Source organism: Elephantulus edwardii, unplaced genomic scaffold (genome assembly GCF_000299155.1).
Source record: "Elephantulus edwardii isolate Elephantulus edwardi_28Jun2011 unplaced genomic scaffold, EleEdw1.0 scaffold00019, whole genome shotgun sequence".
In the NCBI taxonomy this organism is placed as follows: Eukaryota; Metazoa; Chordata; class Mammalia; order Macroscelidea; family Macroscelididae; genus Elephantulus; species Elephantulus edwardii.
Window position 1 is genome coordinate 28,158,357 of NW_006399769.1, and position 23,325 is coordinate 28,181,681.

General features: G+C 34.8%; 1 protein-coding gene across 1 annotated transcript in view; it reads left to right on the top strand.

Annotated features, from left to right (window-relative positions):
• LOC102847390 (protein MEMO1-like) overlaps window positions 1-19,297 on the top strand; it is a 141,954-nt gene extending 122,657 nt beyond the window's left edge. Inside the window, exons 8-9 of the mRNA XM_006882401.1 lie at window positions 16,829-16,933; window positions 19,166-19,297. Of these exons, the coding sequence (XP_006882463.1) occupies window positions 16,829-16,933; window positions 19,166-19,297 (237 nt within the window). The remainder of the gene's footprint in view (window positions 1-16,828; window positions 16,934-19,165) is intronic.
• The last annotated feature ends 4,028 nt before the right edge of the window (window positions 19,298-23,325 follow it).

Consider the following 23,325-nt stretch of genomic DNA (forward strand, 5'->3'; position numbering starts at 1 on the left):
TTTTTAAACAGTTCTCTCCCTCATCTGTTTCAATGCAGTATACATAATTTATCCCATCTTTCTCAGTCTTCCCCCAACTCCGATGTCAGTCCCATTTTACAACAGTGGCACTGTGCAGTATTTGTTCTTTTGTGACTGAGATATTTCACTCTGCATTATGTCCTCCAGGGTCACCCATTTTGTATAATATTTCATGAGTTCCTTGTTTTTCAATGCAATGTAGTATTCCATTGTGTGAATATACCACAGTTAATCTATCCATTCCTTTGTTGATGAGCACTTAGGTTGTTTCCAACTCCTTGCTATTGTGAACAAAGCTGTGATAAACATGGGAGTTCATATATCTGCTTGAGTGGCAGTTATGGTTTCTTTGGGGTATATTCCCAGTAGTGGAATTGCTGGGTCAAAAGATATTTCTAATAGCAACTTTTTGAGAAAGTGCCATACCGCCTTCCATAGTGATTGCACCATTTTACACTCCCACCAACAGTGAATATGGGTTCCAGTTTCTCCACCACCTCTCCAGCATTTGTTGTTTGCTGTTCTGTTAAATTTTGCTATTCTTACTGGGGTGAGATGATGTCTAATAGTTGTTTTAGTTTATTTACTTTTTTTATCTCTGGATTTTTTTTTTAATTTAAAAATAATCGAGATTATTTTTTATTATCACGAACATCCCAGTTGCCTCCATCTGTTGTTGTTTATTATCTCTGGATTTTTCTTCAAGATAATTTCATTTTGTTGTTGTAGCTATAGCATTTTAAAGTTTTATTGTATTTTTAGGTAACATTAGAAATACTGTACACAGTAATCCTGATAATATTTTTGTTTAAGTGTAATGTAGTTGTAACACTTGTTTCAGTTATTTTTTTAAAAAATCACAAATCATTGTAGTATCTCCTTATAAACCGAACATTAACTATAGCAGATCTATCACTGACTAAACAAACTAAACATGAAAGAAGCATAGCCACTAACTAACGGAAGTTAGTAGAAGGTCAGAGAAAGAGAGGAAGACCCTCAACAAGATAGACTGACATAGTGAATTTAATATTTGGCTTGGGCATTTCAGATGATATAAAGGTGATGATGGAACAGGAAAGGACACATCACAGATCTCTTGGTCATAGGGTCACCTGACAACAACAAACAATATCACTAACTTGCTCTGTGACTTTTGACAGGTCATTTAAATTTTACAGTACACAGCTCTTCATCTGAAGAAATAGTGTGAAATGATCTCTAAGCTGTCTTTCACATCTACCAGACTATAAGTTCATGATCTGTTCAAGTCAGCTTCACAAGCATGTGAAGTGTCAATTTCATGAGCATGTGAAGTTTCATGTGTATATTTATAAACAGTAATTATCTGAATTTGAACATAAAAGTAGAATACATAAAAGCCAAATGAAGGCTTTTTCTTGTGAAAGGAAGTTTGGTTACTTAATGAAATTTTGTAATATTTAAATTTGTCTGGGTACTGTAAGTACAATTATTCAGTTTGTATCTTTAGATTTATATCATTAGAGTGGATAATAATATACTGGCTTTTCTTTTTGGGCTTATGGTGTCATCCTATCTATAGTTTTAATTCTTTTGACTTCTAATAATTTTTACTCTTTTTTGAGAATCAATCACAGTTACTAACAACAGCAGCAATGTAATGAATAAATCATTAGTAGTACTTGAGTAGTATTATGGATTGTATTTGATCTCTGTGTTGAATTTCACAGGCCCTTGCACCTGTAAGTACAATACTATTTGGAGAAAGTTTTTGTTTTTAGTTCTTTTCTGTTCTGCTATTGATGCCATATGGGCTATGGTGGGTTGTAAGTCTAATTACTTCTGTGTTACAAAAGCAACAAATAGCCTCAGAGATACATGCAGGAAGGCTAAGGTTATGTGAGGAACACAGGAAGCTAAAGATTAGTTAATGTCCAAGGACCATAGACAAGGAAGCCATCTAAATGTCTGAGACCTTCATTTGTACTCTTAACCTCTTTAACTGTGAGAAAATAAATTTCTGTTCTTTAAAGCCACCTACTTGGGGTATTTGTGCTGTAGTAGTAGCCTGAAATGGAGCTAAGGTAGCATTTGCTACCAGAATATTTGGGTGTTGCACTAACAAGTACCTAAAATGAGGAGAGAACTTTAGAATTGTGTAATAGGCAGAATCTGGAAAATTTTTATGTACTTGATAGTAAGAATCTAGATTTCTTTGGAGAGACTGTTGGTAGAATTTATGCACATTAAGAATGATTCTGATGACAGCTGAGAAAGAGCTGAGAACTCTGAGGAATGCTTCTGTAATAATGAACAGAATGTTACTAGAAATACAAATATTAAATGTGATTCTGATGAGGTTTTAAAAAGAAATGATAAGCATGTTATTGGATATTAGAGGAAAAAGTATTTTTGTTTTAATGAGGCAAAAACGTACCTGAGTTTTTTTTAATTTTTTTGGAAATTTGTGATGAACTGGGATATTTCCCGAGATTCCTAAGCAAGAAGAGGCATGTTTTCTCTGTTGCTTATGATACGTGTAGGAAGAAAGAGATAGATTTCGAGATAAATGATGCAAAAGGAAAACTAGAACTTAAAAAATCCACTCATTGCTGTTGAGTCAGTACCAACTCATAGCTGACCCTTCAGTTTTAGGGAAGAAATGGTCTTTATCCTGGAATTCTACATGCAGGATAAAGGCCAGTGGAACTACTTGGTTTATGTAGCTGACAGTCCTACTAGTCTCAGCTGTTCTGGGAATTCTATATTTGTTTTCTTAGAGGACAACAGTCATAAGCCAGATCAATGCCATAGTAAATATGAATTGTTAACTGGAAAACCGACTTGCCCTGTAAATTTTAAACTCCCAAGAAAAAGTTAAAAAAATTGTTGTTGTTAATATTATTACTGTATAACTAGATTAAAAGTAAAGGAACCCTTCCTTGTAGCATAGTAGATTGACTATTGGGCTGTTAATTGAAAAGTTGGTAGTTCAGATTCACCACCTTATTCCTTTGAGATAGATGGGCTGCCTGCTTCTTCTTAAAGGTTTATAGCCTCAGAAACTTGATGATACATTTCAAGTCTCCGCTGTTTCTCTACTCGAAGTTGAAATAGACTAACTGGAAGTATTCTGTTTTGTATTAAAGATGCTTTAGCATATCTTTAGACATGTTTCTTTAATGGTTCTTATGCATAGAAAGGCATACTGTATATCAAGAAACAAACTTGAGTAACTGATATAAGATATAACTCTTCTGCCTGACTTAGGAACATAGGTCCTTCATAATCCAGGAATGAATAAATAAATGAATAATGAAAAAAGGAAAAGCAGAGAAGAATGGATGTGTTAAATGTGGCATCGATAAAGAATATATCTTGGGCCATCAAGCAAATAAATATTAGAGGAAATATAACCAGAATTTTTCTTTGAATTGTGGTTGCCAAAACTTTGACTTGTTTACTTTGGACAAGTCAATCCCTTGGAAAAACCAGTCAATGCTAAAGGACATAATGTTTGATAAAATAGAAAGGAAATGAGGGAAATATTCAATGAGGTGAGTTGATAGAGTTGCCACAACTATCACTTATCCATACTAACAGTCATAACGATGGTGCAGGACCAGAAAGTGTGATCAGATATACACGTCATATCACTGTGTTTGGGGAGACACATTGGCTTCCTGACTGTTCTTTGAAAATGCCAGGGATGTTTCCAACCTAGGAGTTGTTATGCGTTATTTTCTCTAGTGCCATATATCTCAACTCTTTAATCAGTTATGATTTTAAATCAGGTCTATTTACCACCTTATTTAATTCATCCTATACCCCCTCACCCTATCCCTTAGCATTTGCATTCCTTCTTAATTCTGTTCTACTTTTCATTTGAACAAAAGAAATAATTTACTTATGTACTATTGCATTTTTGTTAGAATACTAAGTGCTGTATCTAGAGTGCCTAGAATAGTAATTAAAACATAGGTCCTTAGTAATTTTTTTAAATTAAAGAATTAATGCATTTAATCTCTTTATACCCATAATTTTTTAAAAAGAAACCTCTTAGAGTGAAATGAAAAACAAAAGATAAATCTACAATAAAGTTATATATATTTAAAAATACTGATACCTAGGCACAACTATGTACAAGTCATAGTGAAGTAGCTTATACACAGTGTTAATGCAATTTGTTCCCATTCCAAAGAAAGGTGATCTGACAGAGAGTGGAAATTACCTAACAGTATCATTGATATTACATGCAGGCAAGATTCTGCTGAAGATTTCCCAAAAACGACTGAAACAGCATATCAGCAGAGAACTGCATGATGTGCAGGCTTTTAGAAGAGGCCTTGGCACTAGGTATATTATAGCTAATGTCAGATGAATCTTGGCTGAAAGTAGAGAGTATCAGACTATGCAAAAGCATTTAACTGTGTGAATTAGAACAAACTGTGGCTTACTCGGAGAAGAATGGGAATCCCTGAACACTTGTGCTTATGCGAAACCTGTACTTGGACCTGGCGGCAGTCATCAGAAAAGAGCAAGGAAGGAAACACTACATGGTTCAAAATTGGGAATGGTGTGTGTCAAGGATGTGTCCTATCTCCGTATCTTTTTACTTATATGTGGAACAGATTATCTGAGAGGCGGGGCATTATGAGGAGAAGTGTGGCATCAGGATTTGAGGTTGACTCGACAATCTTTGTTATGCAGATGACACAACCCTGCTTGCTGAAAATGAGGAGGACCTAGAGCACTTGCTGCAGAGGGTCAAGGACTGCAGCCTTCACTTTAGATTGAAGCTCAACGTCAAGAAAACAAAGATTGGCAGCATCATGATAGATGGTGAAGAGATTTGAGATTGTTGACAGCTTCAGTTTGTTTGGCTCTACAGTCAACAGTCTTGGTACCAGCAGCCAGGAAAATAAAAGACTAATTGCATTGGGATAGTCGGCTATCAGAGACCTCTCCAAAGTACTGAAGAGCAATGGTGATAGTCTGGAGATTAAGGTGTGCCCGATCCAGGCCATGGTCTTTACAGTTACTTGATATGCATCAGAGAGCTAGACAGTGACTAGGGGTGGTAGAAGGAGAGTTGATGCCTTTGAGATGTGTTGCTGGAGAAGAGTATTGAACATAACACGTACTTGTAGGAGAACAAACAAATTCATCCTAGAGAGGGGGAAGAAGCTAGGCTGCTCCTGGGAGGCAAGGATTCAGAAGCTTCGTCTGACATACTGTGGACATGTTGCAAGGTGGCATCAGTCCTTAGAGAGTGCTTGGGAGAGTGGAGGGACAGCGCAGGAGGGGAAGACCCTCTGTCAGATGGATTGATTCAGTGACTGGGGTAATGGGGATATGTGTGTCGGAGACAATAAAATTGGCAAGGGATGCATAAGGTTGTTACAAGTTGCAGGTGACTCGATGGCACATAACAACAACAACAACAACAGCAGCTATAAATACAGATTTACACAGCTATTTTATATATGACTCATTACTCAATAATGTTATTGGATGACTTAATTTTTTAAATAGTGGACTGCTGTTAGTAAAATTGTGGCCAGAACAAAGTAGCATCTTCTTTCATCCTGGAAAACATACGATATATTAATATACTATAAAAACTGTTAGTGTTTACAGGTGAAGTATAGTTAAGCTATAGCTATAAAGATATTTTCCACACGTGGAACGTATGAAAAGTTTTTGGGACAGAGAACAATTACTTATACGTAGAACTATCTCATATTGTAATCCAGCCAGCATCCTGGACCCTACCCAATGAATTCCAGTAAATATTTTCTAATTTTTGAACAACTAAAATTTACCCTTTAATTTCCTTTATGCTCCTATGGTGGAGAGTTGTTTTATAAATTTAGTTTACTTTTTTTCCCGTAGTGCTACTCCATTGTGACATCTGCTTGTTGATTTGCTTGTTGACAGTTTCAGCTAATTTGAATGTAAATTTCATGAGAACAGGGACTTTGTCGATTTTGTATCTTTGAGTGTCTGAGTAGTACTTCTCTTATTTTTGAAGGAATGTTTATAGGAAAGACTGATGTGAGTGGTGATGTATTTGTATGAAGTAGTTGTATTCAGTATGTTTAGGAGATGCAGACAGAATTTGGAGATGAATTTAGAACATATCTCAAGGATGATACCTATATTTTGATCTTAGACTGTTGTATGGTTATACTGTTCTCTGAGATAAACTTGAGAGAAAGAAGTGTTTTAGAGTATTTTAAATTATTTTAAAGGAAATCATCATAAATTCTAGTACAGATAAGGCACATTGGCTTAGTCTACTTCGAGTTGACTTCTACATATGCATTTGATTCCTTTAAATGTCCAAAATTATTAATAAGTTAAAATATGTGTTAAATAGCCTGTAGTACCACTTCATCATAAACATGGCGTATATTTGCCACATTGATGTGATTGAATTAAATATTTAATGTAAAATTTAATTTGGAGTTGATTTTTTTGAATGATCTAGTTATAGTGACATTTCTATTAATATTTAAATTTTTACTTGGTACATAGGTGCTCTATTTATTGATACTAGCTTAATTAAATTTATAAATTCTAGGTGTTAGAATGATTAGATTAAAAGAATAACCCTACATTTCCTAATATGTGTGTATGTATCAAACTGTCCATGACCAGCAAGTTCATAAATTTGTTGTCATAACTGATTTCAATAAGGAGATGGTGAATATTATTTTTTTTCAGGTGAATATTTTTTGGCATATTCCTTTTTAATGTCTTTTGAGTGTTATTTGAGAACTTTTATAATATATGTGCAGTATTTTCAGAGAAATGTAATTGAGTGATTTACTTTGTAATTATTTAAAAATGCATACAATGGTGAACTGAAATAATACACATTCTCTAAGTTTTATTGGGTGACATGAGAGGGGAATAAAAAAATGTTTTGCAAAGTACATTTAAAAAAAGATAGAGGAAGAACTCTGGTTGCCTAATGGATAAGAGTCTCACTGTCATCTCGGCAGTTCAAATCCACCAGGTGCTTCTAGGGAGAAATATGGGCAATTTCCTCTTGTGTGATTTACAGGATCTGAAAACCCACTGGAGAGACCGCTAGCTGTGTGTTTCGATGCCGTGTGTGTGTGTGTGTGTGTGTGTGTGTGTGTGTGTGTGTGTGTGTATTTATATATATATATTGTTGTTACGTGCCATGAGTCGCTTGTGACTCATAGCAACTCTATGCACAACAGCTGTAAACCGTGTAGCCAAAGTCATTATGTCTAACACACCCACCTTCGTTACCCCAATCACTGAGTCAATCCATCTCATCCAGAGTCTTCCTCCCCTGTACTGTCCCTCTACCCTTCCAAGCATGATACCCCTCTCCAAGGACTGGTCCCTCCTTGCAACATCCCCAAAGTATGTCGGGCAGAGTTTCAAATTCCTTGCCTTCACAGAGCAGCCTGGTTTCACCTTCTCTAGGTTTAACCTGTTTGTTCTCCTGCCAGTCTGTGGTATATTTATTACTCTTCTACAGCTCAACAATTCAAAGGTATCAATTATTTTTGTCATCTTTAGTCATTGTCCCGCTTTCTGATGCATAGCAAGTAATTGTAAAGACCATGGCCTGGATCAGGCACATCTTGGTCTTTATCCTGACATTGTTGCTCTTTAGTACTGTGGAAAGGTCCCTGCCAGCAGATTTCCTCAATGCAGTTTATCTTTTTATTTACTGACTGCTGGTACCAAGAGTGTTGATTGTGGAGCCAAGCAAGCTGAAGCTGTTAATAGTCTCAGTCTCTTCTCTGTGCATCCTGATGCTGCCAATCGGGCAAGTGGTGAGCATCTTTGTTTTCTTGATGTCGAGCTTCAACCCATATTGAAGGCTGCAGTCCTTGGCCTTCTGCAGCAAATGCCTCAGGTCCTCTTCACTTTTGGCCAGTAACGTTTTGTCATCTGCATAACGCAGGGTTTTTTTTGTTTTTTGGTTTCTTTTTTAAATTTCGGTTGTTTATTTTTCATTTCAATGAACATCTACAGAGATTTTGGGATTCCATTCATTCATTGTTGCACCCTTCTCCCCGCACAAACCCCTCCCCCCTCACCCCCATTTGCTCCTCTCCTTGAAAAGCAAAAGAAAAACTCCCTCATAACGCAGGTTTTTGATGAATCTTTTCTCCAATCCTGATCCCACATTCTTCGTCATAGAGCCCAGCCTCCTGAATGCTCGGTTCAACGTACAGAATGAAAAGGAATGGAGATAGCATCCATCCCTGGCATATACCTTTTCTTCCTGATTATATATGTATGTATGTATGTGTGTGTGTGTGTATGTATGTGTGTGTGTGTGTGTGTGTGTGTGTGTGTGTATATATATATATATAGTGTCTTTTTATCATCAATTTTTATGTACTTTGCAAAAAATTTCTTTTTTCACCCTTCTCTGCTTATTCTTGCCACTCTGTAGAATTTTGAGATTGTATATCAACTATTTAAATTCTCTATTGCCAATATTTTGTTATGTTGTTGTTGTTTTGTGCCATCAGACTCTCTGTCAGCTGCTCTGAACCCTTCCCTGTCCTGAGCCAGTCTCACTAATTACGACACACCAACGCCCTTTACCTCAGTCACTGTATCAGTCTATATCATCCAGGGTCTTCCTCTCCTCTCCTTTGCTGTCCCTCCACCCTTCAAGCATGATTTCCTTCTCTCATGATCGTCTTTCCTGGCCACGTACCCAAAGAATGTAAGACAGAGTTTCAAAGTCTTAGACTCAAGGAGAAACTTAGTTTCATCCTTTCCAAGATAGACATATTTGTTTTCTTGGCATCCCATGGTATGTTCAAGACTGTTTTCCAGCACTACGACTCGGAGTCATTGATTCTTCCATCATCCTTAGTCATTGTCCAGCTCTCTGAAGCATAACAAGTAATTGTGAAGACCACGATTTGCATTAGGCACGCCTTACTCTCTAGACTAACATAGTTGCTTTTCAGCACTCTGGAGAGGTCCCTGACAGCAGATTTTCCCAGTGCAATTTGTGTTTTGATTTTCTGACTTGCTGGTGTTAAGAGTGTTGATTGTGGAGCTAAGCAAGCTGTAATTGTTAACAACCTCGATCTCTTCTCCATCTAGTGGTGAGAATCTTTGTCTTCTTGATGTTGAGCTTCTGAAATATAACAGGTCTTTGAAAACCCTTTGTATAGCAGAGCACACTTAGAATCGACTAACAGATAGGGCAACTGAGGCTGAGCCCTCAAGTTTGGAAACACACAGAAGGAGGAACAGTTGTAAAAAGAAGTTAATGATTGGCGTGTGAAATGTGAGAAGCATGAAGGTAGAAAAACTATACATTGTTAAGAAAGAAATGGAACACATAAATATTGACATATGGGGTATTAATGAAATGAGATGGATTGGCAGGGACATTTTGGATCAGACACTCACATGATCTATGCTGGAGATGAAAAGATGAGAAAAAACAGGGTTGCTTTCATCATTAAAAAGGCCATTTCTAGATCCATCTTGAAATACAAAATTGTGAGTGACAGGATAATATGCATAGAACTGTTAATACCACTATAATGCAAATTTATGCACCAGCAACCAGAGCCAAAGAGAAGGAAATAGATGATTGCTATCAACTGTTGGAAACAGAAATTGATCAAACATATAACCAAGGTGCATTAATAATAATGGGAATAATAATAAGAAAATGATGATGATGGAGTGCCAAATTTGAGAACCAGAAGAAGGATCAGTATTCAGAAAATATGGACTGGGTGACAGTAGTGAGGCTGGGGATAGAATGATAGAGTTGTGTACAATCAATGATTTATTCAGAGCAAATACATTTTGTAACAGTTATAGAGAGTATCAACCAACTATATATATTTTGAAAATATTTCACATAAAAGATAAAAAACAGGTCCTCAATTGAATTAAAGCTTATAACTTCTGTATTGTTTAGCTGTAAATTCAAAGTATGGGGCAATTGAGAGGGGGAAACCCTGCATCTGGTAATTAGGTCTAACTTCAAATCAAATTTCCCTCTCTCTTTCTCTTCTCTTATTTAATAAAGGTATAAATCCTAAAATATTTTCAAGTCTGTGTAAAATGATCAGGAATGTCTTGTATGCTTCTCTTTGGTCATTTTGGCTAACTTTCAGTGCTGTCAATGCCCTTAAGTCATGCACCTGAGAAAAATTTCAAGACACTCAGTGATTTCAGCATCTATCCTTTTAGTAAAGAAATAGTTCTACATAAATCTTACCTTTAAATTATAATTTGATGATTATTTTCTTTTCTTATACATATTGTTATAAATGCCAGTGAATCACATGTGACTCATAGCAACCCTATGTATGTTTAGTGTTGAAAGCTGCCCTATCCTGTGCCAATTTCATCATTGCCAACAGACATAATGCCATTGCTCCAGTCACTGAGTCAATCCATCTTATCCTTGATCTTCCTTTCCTGCTCTGTCCTTTCCAAGCATGATGTCCTTCCCCAAGGACTGGTCCCTCCTGGCCACATGCCCAAAGTATGTGGGTTGGAGCCTCAACATTCTTGTCTCCAGAGACCAAACTGGTTTTACCTTTTCCAGGACACACTTACTGTTCTCCTGGCAGTCCATGGTATGTTCAGCACTTTTCTCCAGCACCACAACTCAAAGCAATCGATCCTTCTTCTGTCATTCTTTATTATTGTCCAGCTCTCTGTACATAGTTGAATATAATTTTAAAAAAGAAACTCTTCCTCATATTTGTTGACTTCTCAGTCCTGATTATGTAGCTATAAGTTAAATTAGCCTGTTGAGTTCTTGAGGGACCCTAGTGGTATAGGGGCTTAATTATTGTGCTGCTAACTGTAAAGTCATCAGTTTGAACCAAGAAACAGATGATAAGAATTACAGCCTCAAAGGCCCTGTAGGAGCAGGTTTATTCCACCTTGTATAATCTCAGTGAATTGAAATTGACTTAACATTGAGATTCATTTGAGGCTTGCCACCTAGGCTTTGTGGACACAAGTTATTCGCATGTGGTGGGAGAGTGGGCACACGAATATTTTTTCCCTTTCCAACGATAGGAAGGGTTAACTCTCAATTTGACAGTTCCTTGCTGAAGCTGTTCATTTCCTCAGAAACCCAGGCTGATCTATTTTGATTTTTAAGATGGTCTACTTTATATTTTAGAGTTGTTGTTGTGTGTTGTTGAGTCAGAACCAACCCATGGCTGTACTTCCAGTAGATTTTCAGAGAAAGTAAATCACATGAGAGGAGATCACCCATCCTTTTCCTGTTGGGTAACCGGTGTATTTGAACTGCAATGCCTTTGGGATTGAAGTGCAACTTCTTACTACTAGGTCACCAGAGCTCCCTTCTTAGAACTGAGTGGCTGTTAAATCTTTTCAAACAGATTAAGTTTACATGTACAGTCTTGTAGGAGCTGTTAAGACAGGCTTTCTGTTGCTTGAATAATTTAACTCACGATCTTTATCTTTAAGGAGCTGTGGAGGAGTAGTCTCCCATCCTTTTTACAGCCTCAGAAACCCAAGGTTAACTCTGAGTCAGTTTAGCCATGAGTCTTGACAGCAGTGAGTTTTTTGACTGAAGTCTTTAGTGTTTTAAGGAATGCTGTTTTCATGCACCGTCAAGTTGCAACCAACTCATAGCTGATTCTCCACCAGGTTTCTTAGCCAGTTACTTTGAATTTTTAATTGTGTTTTTTTTCTTCTTACAAATATAGTCATTAGTTTCTTCTGTTTGGACTTTTTGATCATATGTTGATACATAAATTTATGTTTATTGAGAACATTCTGTGATTTTCTTTTTCACATAGTTTATTAATGGCTAAATTTTTTCACATAGTTTATTAATGGCTAACATTCTCTTTAAGGTAAATTGTTCTAGATTTAACTTCAGGAGCTCTAAAAGTTCTTTTATAGCATATGTACAAATACTTAACTGTGTTAATATGATGGTGATAAATGAATTTTTAGAAAATCTCTTGTTATATGATAATGAAGTTTAAACATCCCTGGGTGATGTCAGTGGTTCACAAGCTCAACTGCTAAGTGAAAACTTGGAGGCTCAAGTCCTTCCAAAGGTTCTTTGGGAAGAAAGACTTGGCATATCCAAATAGTCAGTTGTTGGAACAGTTCTCCTCAATATAAATGGGGTTGCCCTGAGTGGGAATCAACTGAATTGCAACTCATAGCTAGCTTGGAAAGAGCCTTGGAGTAGAAATTCAGAGGCAGGCTTTTTGTGTTTTTTAAAAATATTTTTTATAAATTTCTTTTTACATTACAATATTGATATTGTTTTTCCTGGGTTTTACTTTTAAGTTAACAGTTACCTTTAATTTAGCATTAAAAATTGGTTGTAGATTAATCTGAGAGTGGCAGAGGTATGTGCAACCATTTCAAAGTGGCATACATCCATATGCCTATCTTTCAGATATGTTTTTTTTTTGTGAGAAATTTGATAATGTTTATGAAGGACTGGAATATTCTGAGAAAAAGAAAATACTTTATAAAATTGAATTCTTATGCTGTTTCTGCAACATTTGTGTATCACTGCTGACTACTATCTATCATATTGGTTGCTCACCTTATAGGCCTGAGCCGTTTGGTTAAAATAGTATCATATTTTGTTGTTGTTGTTGTTATATGCCATTGAGCCACTTGCAACTTATATTGACCCTATGTACAGTAGCTCTGAAACCTGCTCTATCCTCTGCCAACTTTACTGTTTCTGACACACTACCCTTATTACCCAATCACTGAATCAATCCATTTCATCAGATCTTCTTCTCTTTCTCTGTCCTTCCACCCTTCCAAGCATGATGTCCCTTCTTGCAACATGCCCAAAGTATGTCAGATGAAGCCTCAGAATCCTTGCCTCCAAGGAGCAACCTGGCTTCACCCTCTCAGGGATTGATCAGTTTGTTCTCCTACCAGTCCATGCTGTATTTATTACTCTTCTTCAGCACTACAAAGGCATCAGTTCTCTTTCTGTTAGTCATTGTCCAGCTTTCTGATGTATAACAAGTAATTGTATAGACCATGGCCTGTATCCTGGCACACCTTAGTCTCTAGCCTGACATCATTGCTCTTCAGTACTCTGGAGAGGTCCCTGACAACAGATTTTCCCAATGTAATTAATTTTTTTTGACATTTGAAAGTTGTTGTTGTTGTTGTTATGTGTTGTTGAGTCACCTGCGACTCATAGTGACCCTGTGTACAACAGCCCTAATTTCCGCAATCTGTTAGATCACCTTTCTCTGGAATGGGAACAAATGTAGATCTCTTCCAGTCAGTTCGCCAGGTGGCTGTCCTCTGGATTTCTTGGCACAACCTAGGAAGTGCATCCAAGGCAGTGTCTGTTGAAATATGTCAATTGGAATGCTGTCATTTCCTGGGGCCTAGTTTTTGCCAGTTCTTTCAGAGCTGCTTGAACTCCCTCTTTCATCACCACAGGATGTTGTTTCATGAAATTCTTGCGTGTCAGCTAATTCCTTTTTGGTACAGTGACACTGTATACTCCTTCCATCTTCTTTTAATCTTCCTGGATCATTTAATATTCTGCCCAAAGCATCTTTAAGCATTGCAACTCGCTACTTGAATTAGTTCTTTAGTTCCTTCAGTTTAAGAAATGCTGAGCAAGTTTAGCTCTTTTGATTTTCTGACTCCAGCTCTTTGCACATTTAATTAGAATACTTTGCTTTGTCTTCCCAAGCTGCCCTTTGTAATCAAAGCTCCCCTTTGTTCAGCTCCTTAAATTCTTCCCTTTGCTTTGGCTTTTTGGCATTCTAGTGCAATATTCAGAGTCTCATCTGACATCCATCTGGGTCTTCCTCCTCTGTCTTTGTAATGACCTTTTTCATTTCTTCCTGGATGATACTCTTGATATCCTCCCTCAGCTCATTTGGTCTTTGCTCATTGATGTTCAAGGCCTCAAACCTGTTCCAGAGATGGTTTTGAAATTTAAGTGGGATAGACTTAAGGTCAGATTTTGGTTCCTGTGGATTTGACTTAATTTTCTCCAACTCCAGCTTGAACTTGCATATGTGTAGCTGGTTTTCTCTTCCACAGTGCCACCTGGCCTAGTTTTTACAGCTGATATTGAGCTTCTCCAGTGATTCTTTATACAGATGTAATCAATTCTATTCCTATGCTACCATCAGGTGAAATCTGTATGTATAGCCTGCGTTTGTATTTCTTATAAAAACTATTTGCAATGAATAAAATATTGAATGTACAGAATTCCATAATTCTATGTCCAGCTTCATTTCTACCACCAAGTCCATGTTTTCTAACTACTGATCCTTCGTCCCTGTTCCCAACTTTTGCATTTCAGTCACCCATTACTATTAATGCATCTTAATTGCATGTTCGATCAATTTCTGACTACAAAAGTTGGTAGAAATCTTCTATTTCCTCCTCTTTGGCTCTGGTTATTGGTGCATATATTTGAATGATAGTGGTATTCACTGGACTTCCTTGTATACATATGGATATTGTCCTGTCACTCACCACATTGTAGTTCAGGGTAGATCTAGAAATGACTTTTTAAAAAAATTTTTATTTTATTTCATTATTTTTTGTGTGTACTGTATCAGGTCTGACTGATACAGGAGGAGATTGTTCCTCCTTCTCCCGCAGAGCATCTGGTGGATTTGAACCATGTACCTCTGAGATTGCAGTGTAACTTCTTGCTAGAAATGACATTTTTAATTATGAAAGCAACCCTATTTTTTCTTTACTGTTTCATCTCTGGCATAGTAGATCATATGATCATCTGATTTAAAATGTCCCATGCCAAGCCATCTCACTTCTCCAATACCTATTATGTCCCATGCCAAGCCATCTCACTTCTCCAATACCTATTATGTCAATGTTTATGTGTTCCATTTTAACAGTTTTCTTTCTTAACAATGTCCAGTTTTCCTACATTCATCCATCTCACATTCCACATTCCAATCACTGGTGTCTGCTAACAACTGTTCCTCCTTTTTCGTGTTTTCATATTTGATGTCTCAGCCTCAGTTTCCATATCTGCTAGTCTAAGTGTGCTGTAATTGTACATAGGCTTTTCAAAAGCCTATTATTTCAGAAGTGGATGGTCAGTCCTCCTTCGTAGTCTGTCTGAACTTGAGTGTTTAGGATTAGAGTAGTATCTGACAGACAAGCATTTTACAGAAAGGAGGAGATCAAAGACATTTCCCCGTTTATAGAAGTAAACAGATTCATTGTTGCTACCCACCCTTGGTGCATGTGTCTTGACCCACCCCTTTTCCTACTCCACCAGCATCCCCTTCCACTCCCAACTGTGCCATTCAACACCTCTCTTCCCTTATCTAGTCCTTGATATGACGGTTAGGGTTAGGGTGGCTTAAGTCTCAAGCCATCTGGGCTTCCAGATGTGATTCCAAACACCTCAAGCTGTTGCCAGTTTTTTATGTTGTGTGCAGTAGCTCTTGAGTTTAGCATTACTTTTTTATTATAGATGCTCATTGTATTATTCTGGGTGCATATTTTGTTAAAACAGATGAAATATAATAATAAAATCACATAAAAGAAACCTATAAATCCCTAATTAAAACATTTCTGTCACAAAGGATATTAGTTTTCTTTATTGAATACTTAATGCAGAGTATTTTACTGACTAACAAGATTAGATAATTAATGAGTAAATTAGACTCATTGATTTAGTGGCTAATTCAGATGACTTAAAGTTGCTATATAGTGATAATTTCAGAATATGTTAACTTGACATAAATTTGAGAATTTTTAGTTTTCCAGTGGTCATTTTAACAATAGTTTAAAGAATTTGATTCTCAATTAAAATATTGAAAATATGTTCTTCTAATATAAAGTATACAGAAATTAAAAAAATTTTCCTTTTAAAATTTTTATAAAATACATATTTCATATCAGAAAAACCTGTTTATCAGTATTTTTTTAACTTTAGAGTAATTAAAATTTTGTTTACCATCTTTCGCTTGTGGGGTTTTTTTTAGAGTTACTGCATCTTTATTTTTTAATTTTTTTTACTTTATTTTTAGTGTGTGTGTGTGTGTGTGTTTGTGTGTGTACCATCAAATCAGATTTGACTGGTGCAGGAGGAGATTGTTCCTCCTTCTCCGGCAAAGCATCTGGTGGATTTGAACTGCTCACCTCTGGGATTGCAGTGCAGCTTCTTGCCATTAGGCCACCAGAGCTCGCTGCATTTGTGTTGTTATATTTAGATGGTTACTGATAATTTGAAATGTCTCATGTATACTGTTGTCTATAAAAACATGTAATGGGAATAGTTAAAATTGAAATAAACTTGGTTATTTATGCCAGTGGCATGGAAATATTAGATAAGAAGAAAATACAAGTAAGAATCAAATTTAATTTTAGACTTTATATAAATATTTTTATGACAGATTTACTTTATAATGAAGAAAGTATAAAATAATGAAATGTATAATTTGAACAAAATGACAAGTTCTAAAGATGCTATAGAAACATAAGTCAGATAAAGTAGCTTGAGAATTAAAAGTTTCTGTCAATGAAGCAAATTGATAGTTGAATATAGTAGGATTACCTTTGACGTATGAGTTTGATACTTCACATATTTCTTTGCTTGTCTTATTTCTAATGTTAATGTTAATGTTTAAGTCATATTTCAAAATGTATTTAATTGCTCATCTAGCTGATAACATAATTATGATAAAAACAAAAGAGGGGAAATATGGGAAGCCAATACTAAATATTTGTAATAAACTGAATGCTGTTTAAAAAAATATAATTAATAAATAAAACACTGTATTCTTTTTTTTTTTTTAATTAGGGCATGAGTATTATAGAGCAATTAGATCCTGTATCTTTTAGCAATTACTTGAAGAAATACCATAATACAATATGTGGAAGACATCCCATTGGGGTGTTACTAAACGTGAGTATTGTGATATAACCTCAACTTTTAACATTTTATTCTTTGTTGTTTCAAAATACATTTTCATCTATGATTTTTTTTATTTTCTGGCTTTATGTATATATAGTCCACTTTCTTTCAAATATAACTTTCAGATAATAGGAATTATTATAATAATTTCAGATAATAGTAACCAGTTTGGTTACTTTAATAAAGATACTTATACTTGAATACAGATTAATACTTTGACGCAAATGATGGCTATGGCAGGGGAAACAAACAAAAACATGTTTCTAAGCAAGGTTGTCAATTTAAAAGTGTGGGCAACATGTTAATAACTCTCAGTTAAATACAGAAAGTTACTGAAGTTACTTATACTAGAGACCCGTATTTTCTTTTCACTCTCAGCCAATTCAAATGTGCTATTTTACAAATATGAATCAGACTTCTCTCTTAGATTAAGGGCTATGATCTTACCTAATTTTTTATCTTATTAAGTCTTACAGATTCCATTATAAAAGAAAACATTTAACTTTTGAACTTCAGAGATTCATAATAATGCAAAATAGCATGTATATATTTCTTTTCAATGAAAATTATAATAATTTTATTAGAGAATGGGAAGTTTTGGTCCACTGGATTTTATAAAGGAATATATTGCTATTGTTAAATGCAGACAAGTTAGAAGGACTCCAGTAGTTTCTCAGAGTCTATAAATGAAACAAAATGAGATTGTTCCATTTTTCCCTGTGGAGCATCTAGTGTCTTTGAACCACTTGCTTTTGAATTAACAGCACGACTTCTTGCGACTAGACTGCTGGAGATCCTTAAAAATAAAAAATAAAAAAAATAATATAGGATTATTTTTACTACCTGATAAATAAAGCAGTGTGGGGCCTCTGATGGTGCATTCCTTTTGGAGTTGTACTGGTGACACAAATGTGGTGCCTTTGTCATTGTTTGAATCCACCAGCGATTTAATAGGAAATTGTTGTGTGCCGTTGAGTCAAGTACAACTCACAGTGACCCAATGACCGACAGATCTGAACCCTCTCCTATCCTGTGTCATTCTCGTCATCCCCAACATACTTGAGCTCACTGCTGTTGACACTGTGTAATCCATTTCATTCACAGTCTTCCATTCTTTTGCACCTCCAACCTCTCAAGGCATGATGCCCTTTTCCAATGAATAGCCCCTCCTAACAGCTTGCTGAAAGTATGTGAGATGAAGCTTTACCATCCTTGCAACCAAGGAGCGCTTAGACCAGATAGTCTCTTTCCATGCGATCTAAAGTGTCAGCTCTGAATGAATAAGTTCTAAATTGATGACAGTAAAGGTCTTTTTCCCCTTTGCTCTTCCACCCCTTTATTTTATACTGGTTTACTTAAAAGTTTGTATATGTTGTTTTTCACATTGGAAAATGTGAAAAACATTTCCTTTCCTTTCCTTTCCCTACCCCACCCTCCACCCATCAAATTGTGTGACCATATGAAGCACTAGGAATTTTCCACAAGAAAAGTAAGAAGCAAAATGAATAAAGTATGTACTCAAGAATGAAAGGAGGAAGTAAGAATGAGCTAATTTTGATTGGAGAGACAGATATAATAGTGAAGTTAAAATAGTCATAATACTCTAGGACAGTACCTTGAAGTCACATTTTAATGTGATGTTTGTAGACTTTTTTAAAGTAAAGTTTTTGTCTTAAGCAATACTGTTTGACTACAATAAAAGTCAGACAAGGACTTGACCTAATTTCTGGAACTTAAACTAATAATAAGCTGTACTAGTTTACTTACACTGAATCAAAATAATTTTTCCCCCCAAAGAAATGATGAACAAGTTAACAATTTAAATAAAAATTTTAGAACACCACTTCGATCTTGGACTTAATTTATATAAATTTCAAATTTATTTAGAGTAAAGCTGTGGAAAGGCTCCCTCTATACCAAGGTGGTTAAGATTTTATTTTATTTTGATTTGTTAGTTTGTTTTTGCAAGTAGCTGTACTAAGTACAAGAAGAAAGAGGTGACTTACGTTTATCAAGAAACTAGAAAAATTCATTAGGAAGAAAAAAAACACGATTTTTCTTTTTTCCTTTTTTTTATGAGGCAAGAAAAAAAATTCAGGAACCCAATAAATGAAAAGTACTAAAGATGTAGACTTTAATCAGTAAAGTGGACATAGGTAAAAAATGTATTTAAAATGCTTACTTTTATTTATGATGTGTGTAATAATCATTTTCTTTTTCTAGGCTATCACAGAGCTTCAGAAGAATGGAATGAATATGAGTTTTTCCTTTTTGAATTATGCCCAGTCAAGCCAGTGTAGAAGCTGGCAAGACAGTTCAGTGAGTTATGCAGCGGGAGCACTCACGGTCCACTGAAGCGCAGACTCCTCAGGGATGCCACCTGCACATACTCATACTCTGTCTGGGGTCCCAACCTAGCCCTTACAAAAGATACTGTTACTGGTTTTGGAAATTCTGAAACCTCAAAGTAATAGAAATTTTCTTCTCTTCTTTTCTAGTAGGTGTAGTCCTTCCTTAATTTCAACTCATTAAAAAATGCTTTATTGTTTAGGGCAGTGGAAGGAAGGCTGGCATCAAAAAAGATGGCAGTGTAGAGGCTCAATTGTGGCAGACAGTTTTTGACAGTAACTTGTAAAGCATTTACCATATCCTAAATTTGCACTCTTTGCAGACTTGTGCACATATATTCCGCTTTCAGAATAGTTTTGCAAATTGTACACAAACAAACAAAAGGGTGGAAGCTTTTTAATAAAGAAATGGCATTTATAAATGATCTGTATTAGAGATAATAAATCTCCAGTTATAGTCAATTACTACCCATGTTGTACAACAGATACCTTCTATTTTAGTTGCTAATAAAGGGCTACACAACTCAAAATAGTCTGATTTAAACTTCTTGTTCTGTGGTATATATGAAAATTGGTTTTTAATCTCATCTCCGAATTTTTATGTTAACAGTGGTAACTCTCAGCTCTTATGTACAAATATTTTAAGGTGTATTTTATATTTTACATATTTATGTGATTTTTTTTAATCACAGAAACTATACCATATGATTTTAAATTTAACACTTGAAATTACAGTTTGCCTTTCTATGTATGACATCCATTTGTGTCAAATACCGTATTGTACTAGAGTATAAATTCAAGATTGGAGATTGGTAAAAGAACATAGGTGTAGTTCTTAATTTTCAAAAATCATGTTTGATAGGTAGTAGTCTGCAAATGAGGAAACATTAAAGAGCATTCTTAGAGTTTTTTAAATCATTGCAGACTATATATATTGTGTAATTTTCAGTGTTTTTTGGAATTTGACTCTTTTACTTAAATAATTAGTGAGATATCATTAACAACAATATAATCCCCTGGATTTTCTTGTAGTTCTTAAAAAAATAACAAACAAAAAAATTTATTTTTTCTGGGTAAGATTTTTGGTGCGGCTCTTCCAACTAAAATAATGGTATGGTGTTGTATTTCTTTCCTTAGTTTAGACCAGTTCTGTTCACTTTGGCAAAAATCTGTAATTAATTTTGTTAATTATTTGACCATCATGCATGTACTAGATTATAACTATTATAACCTAACACTGGATATCTACATTACATTGAAGAACATTTATATCTTCAGTGATAATTCAGAATAGCACAACTTTTAGATGCCTTGCACCAATTTTATTTAAAGATTTGCCTTTTTTATTTATTAAAGATCAACTTTTTATACACTTGAATGGAAATAATATTGCCTTTCTGATTCAAGATTAATCACTTATATGTGTGGGAATTACACTCTTACATATTAATATTTATTTCCCATAACTTAGAAGTATTTTGAGTACTGTAGAGTATATTCTTTGCTTTATAGACTATAAGAACTTCAAAATTGATAGAATGAATTTTTAAAATAAAGTTTTCTGAGTATAAAACTAATACATGATTATAATAAAATATTTGGAAAATACTGAAAAGTATAAAAAACTACAGTCTCACTAACCAGAGAGAATGGTGTTAATATTTTGTTGTCTTTATTTTCAGTCTTTATTTATGCTACATAATAAGTGTGTGTATATGTGTTTGTGCATAACAAAATTGATAATTATATTGTCCATTGGTTGTGTACCCTGCTTTTTATAATTTTATGTCACATCATTAACATATCCCCATATATATGAAAATGTGAATTTTTAAAATGACTAATATATTGTTGTATTTATATACTATATTTTAATTAGTGGTCTCTGACTATTAGGTCTCTTTCAATCATTCACAATTATAAATAATAGTAAGATGAGGATCCTCTTAATGTCAATTGGAGTTTATTGACTGGTAATTTAAGATTTATTTGTAGAAAAGGGAATATTGGTTCAGGCAATAAGAATATCATAGAATCTTTCAAAATATTTCCAGATTATTTTTCAGAAGGTTTGTATCAAATTAGCAGTGCTTGAGTACCCATCATGCTGCACTTTCACCAATATTAGGTTTTTCCTAGTATTTGACAAATTTGAAAGTCATTTACTTGGTTGTTTCCTTGATCATTCTGAAAAGACTGCTTTATAAGAATTTTTAAATTTTTTTTCTTTTTTAAATTCCACACTTTGGTGTTTTTTAAACAAAGGACAGAAGTGCCTGGGATTAGGTTGATTGTAGCCTCTGGAGTGTGCTTACTGCATATTTAGAACTCTAGAGTATGTAAACAATACCCTTTTGCAGTATATGAGGCTTCATTTCAGAACTGATGAAATGTCAAGTTCTAAAATGGATTAATTGAATGTGGGATTCTAGTTCAATCCTTTCTACAAATGAGGTGACTTTAGATATTTCATGTCTTATGAAAACTTTCATCTGTGCAATGTGGATGTGATCTCTTAATCATCCTCAGTTTGAAAGTACCTTGATATTATTAACTTTACTCTTCAACGATTTCAGTGTCACTTTCTGGTGTTCATAATTTCCACGATTGAATTAGACTAGAGTTGTACTATCTGATTTCAGTTCTAGGTACATATAAATGAAAGTCTTGTTATTTAACACAAAGAACAATCATTTACATTTTTAAACATAGTTAACATTGTTTAATTTGCAGAGCTTAAACTTTCCTTTAAGTGCCTTTAAAAATGTTTTATATTTGGACTCAGACATATAAAGGACATTATTATATAGTTCTACAGAATTCCTTATTTACTATATATATATGTTTGAGTTACTTGCAAAACCTTCTTAACCTGAAATTGCACAGAGCGGCTTTTCATGGCTTCATCAATTTCTACTAGTGAGCCCTTAAGAAATGTATGTTAAAGATTAGCTCATTGAGCAGGTAAGTAAATGCTCTGTGTTTTGTGGACAGCGTATCTTCATACAAAAGTAGGATAAAGGACTTTTTATATATTTCAGTGTTTATATATTCTACAGTGATGGTCAATGTCCTGAGCTTACTTATTGCTACCAATTTTACATTTTGCTTTGAAAGCAAATAACTCATTCCCCAGATTAGGGGTTGGAAAATATTTTCTGTAATAAAACAAACTAGATAGCAAATATTTAGCATTTGTGGGCCACTTGGTTTCTGTCATAAGTACTAGACTTTGCTATTGTATTGTCATAAAAGCAGCCATAGATAATATGTTTACAAATGAGTGTGGCTCATGTTCTAAGAAACTGTAAACTTTCTTTACACAAATAGGCAGTGAGTTGGATTTTACCCATGGGCTGTAGTTGACTGTCTTTTGCTCTAGATGATGTATATAATTCACTTGTAATTAAAAATTTTGGGCTAGTAATTTAAAGTACAACAACAAACTTGTTATTTCTATTAACCCTCTCAGTTTGATATAATCTGGTTAGCTGGCTTGGGTATCATTTTGGATCATACAGGTAAGTTGTGGGGTGGGTATTGGGAACTAGAAACTCTTGATAGCTAGTCTTAAAATATCCTGAAGGCCTTTTATATATGAAGAGTATTGGAAAGTTTGCTTTGCTGCCATAAGTTTGTTTAAAAATGTCATCAATAGAGATGGATCAGTTGTTGAAAATTCTAGAAATTTATAAGTGTTTAGCCATGTGAATGATAGTAGAGGATGTATCAAATGAACTACAAATTTACCTGGCTAGTAGCTAGGACACTAATCTGATTTTGAAGATTATTAATATAAGGTTTGTAGAAAAAGAATTACTATCTTGTAGTATCAGTTTTCTCTAAAGACACTTCACATTCCTCATATTTAGGAGAGACACACAGTCTGTAAAGAAAGTTACATAATTTGGATAATTTGTTTTTTAAGAAATACTATACTGTTTTTTTATTTACTGTGGATCACTGAAAACTCCATCAAGAAACAGTACCTGTGTCATAGACTGACATTTGGGAAGTACTGTTAACATACTTAAT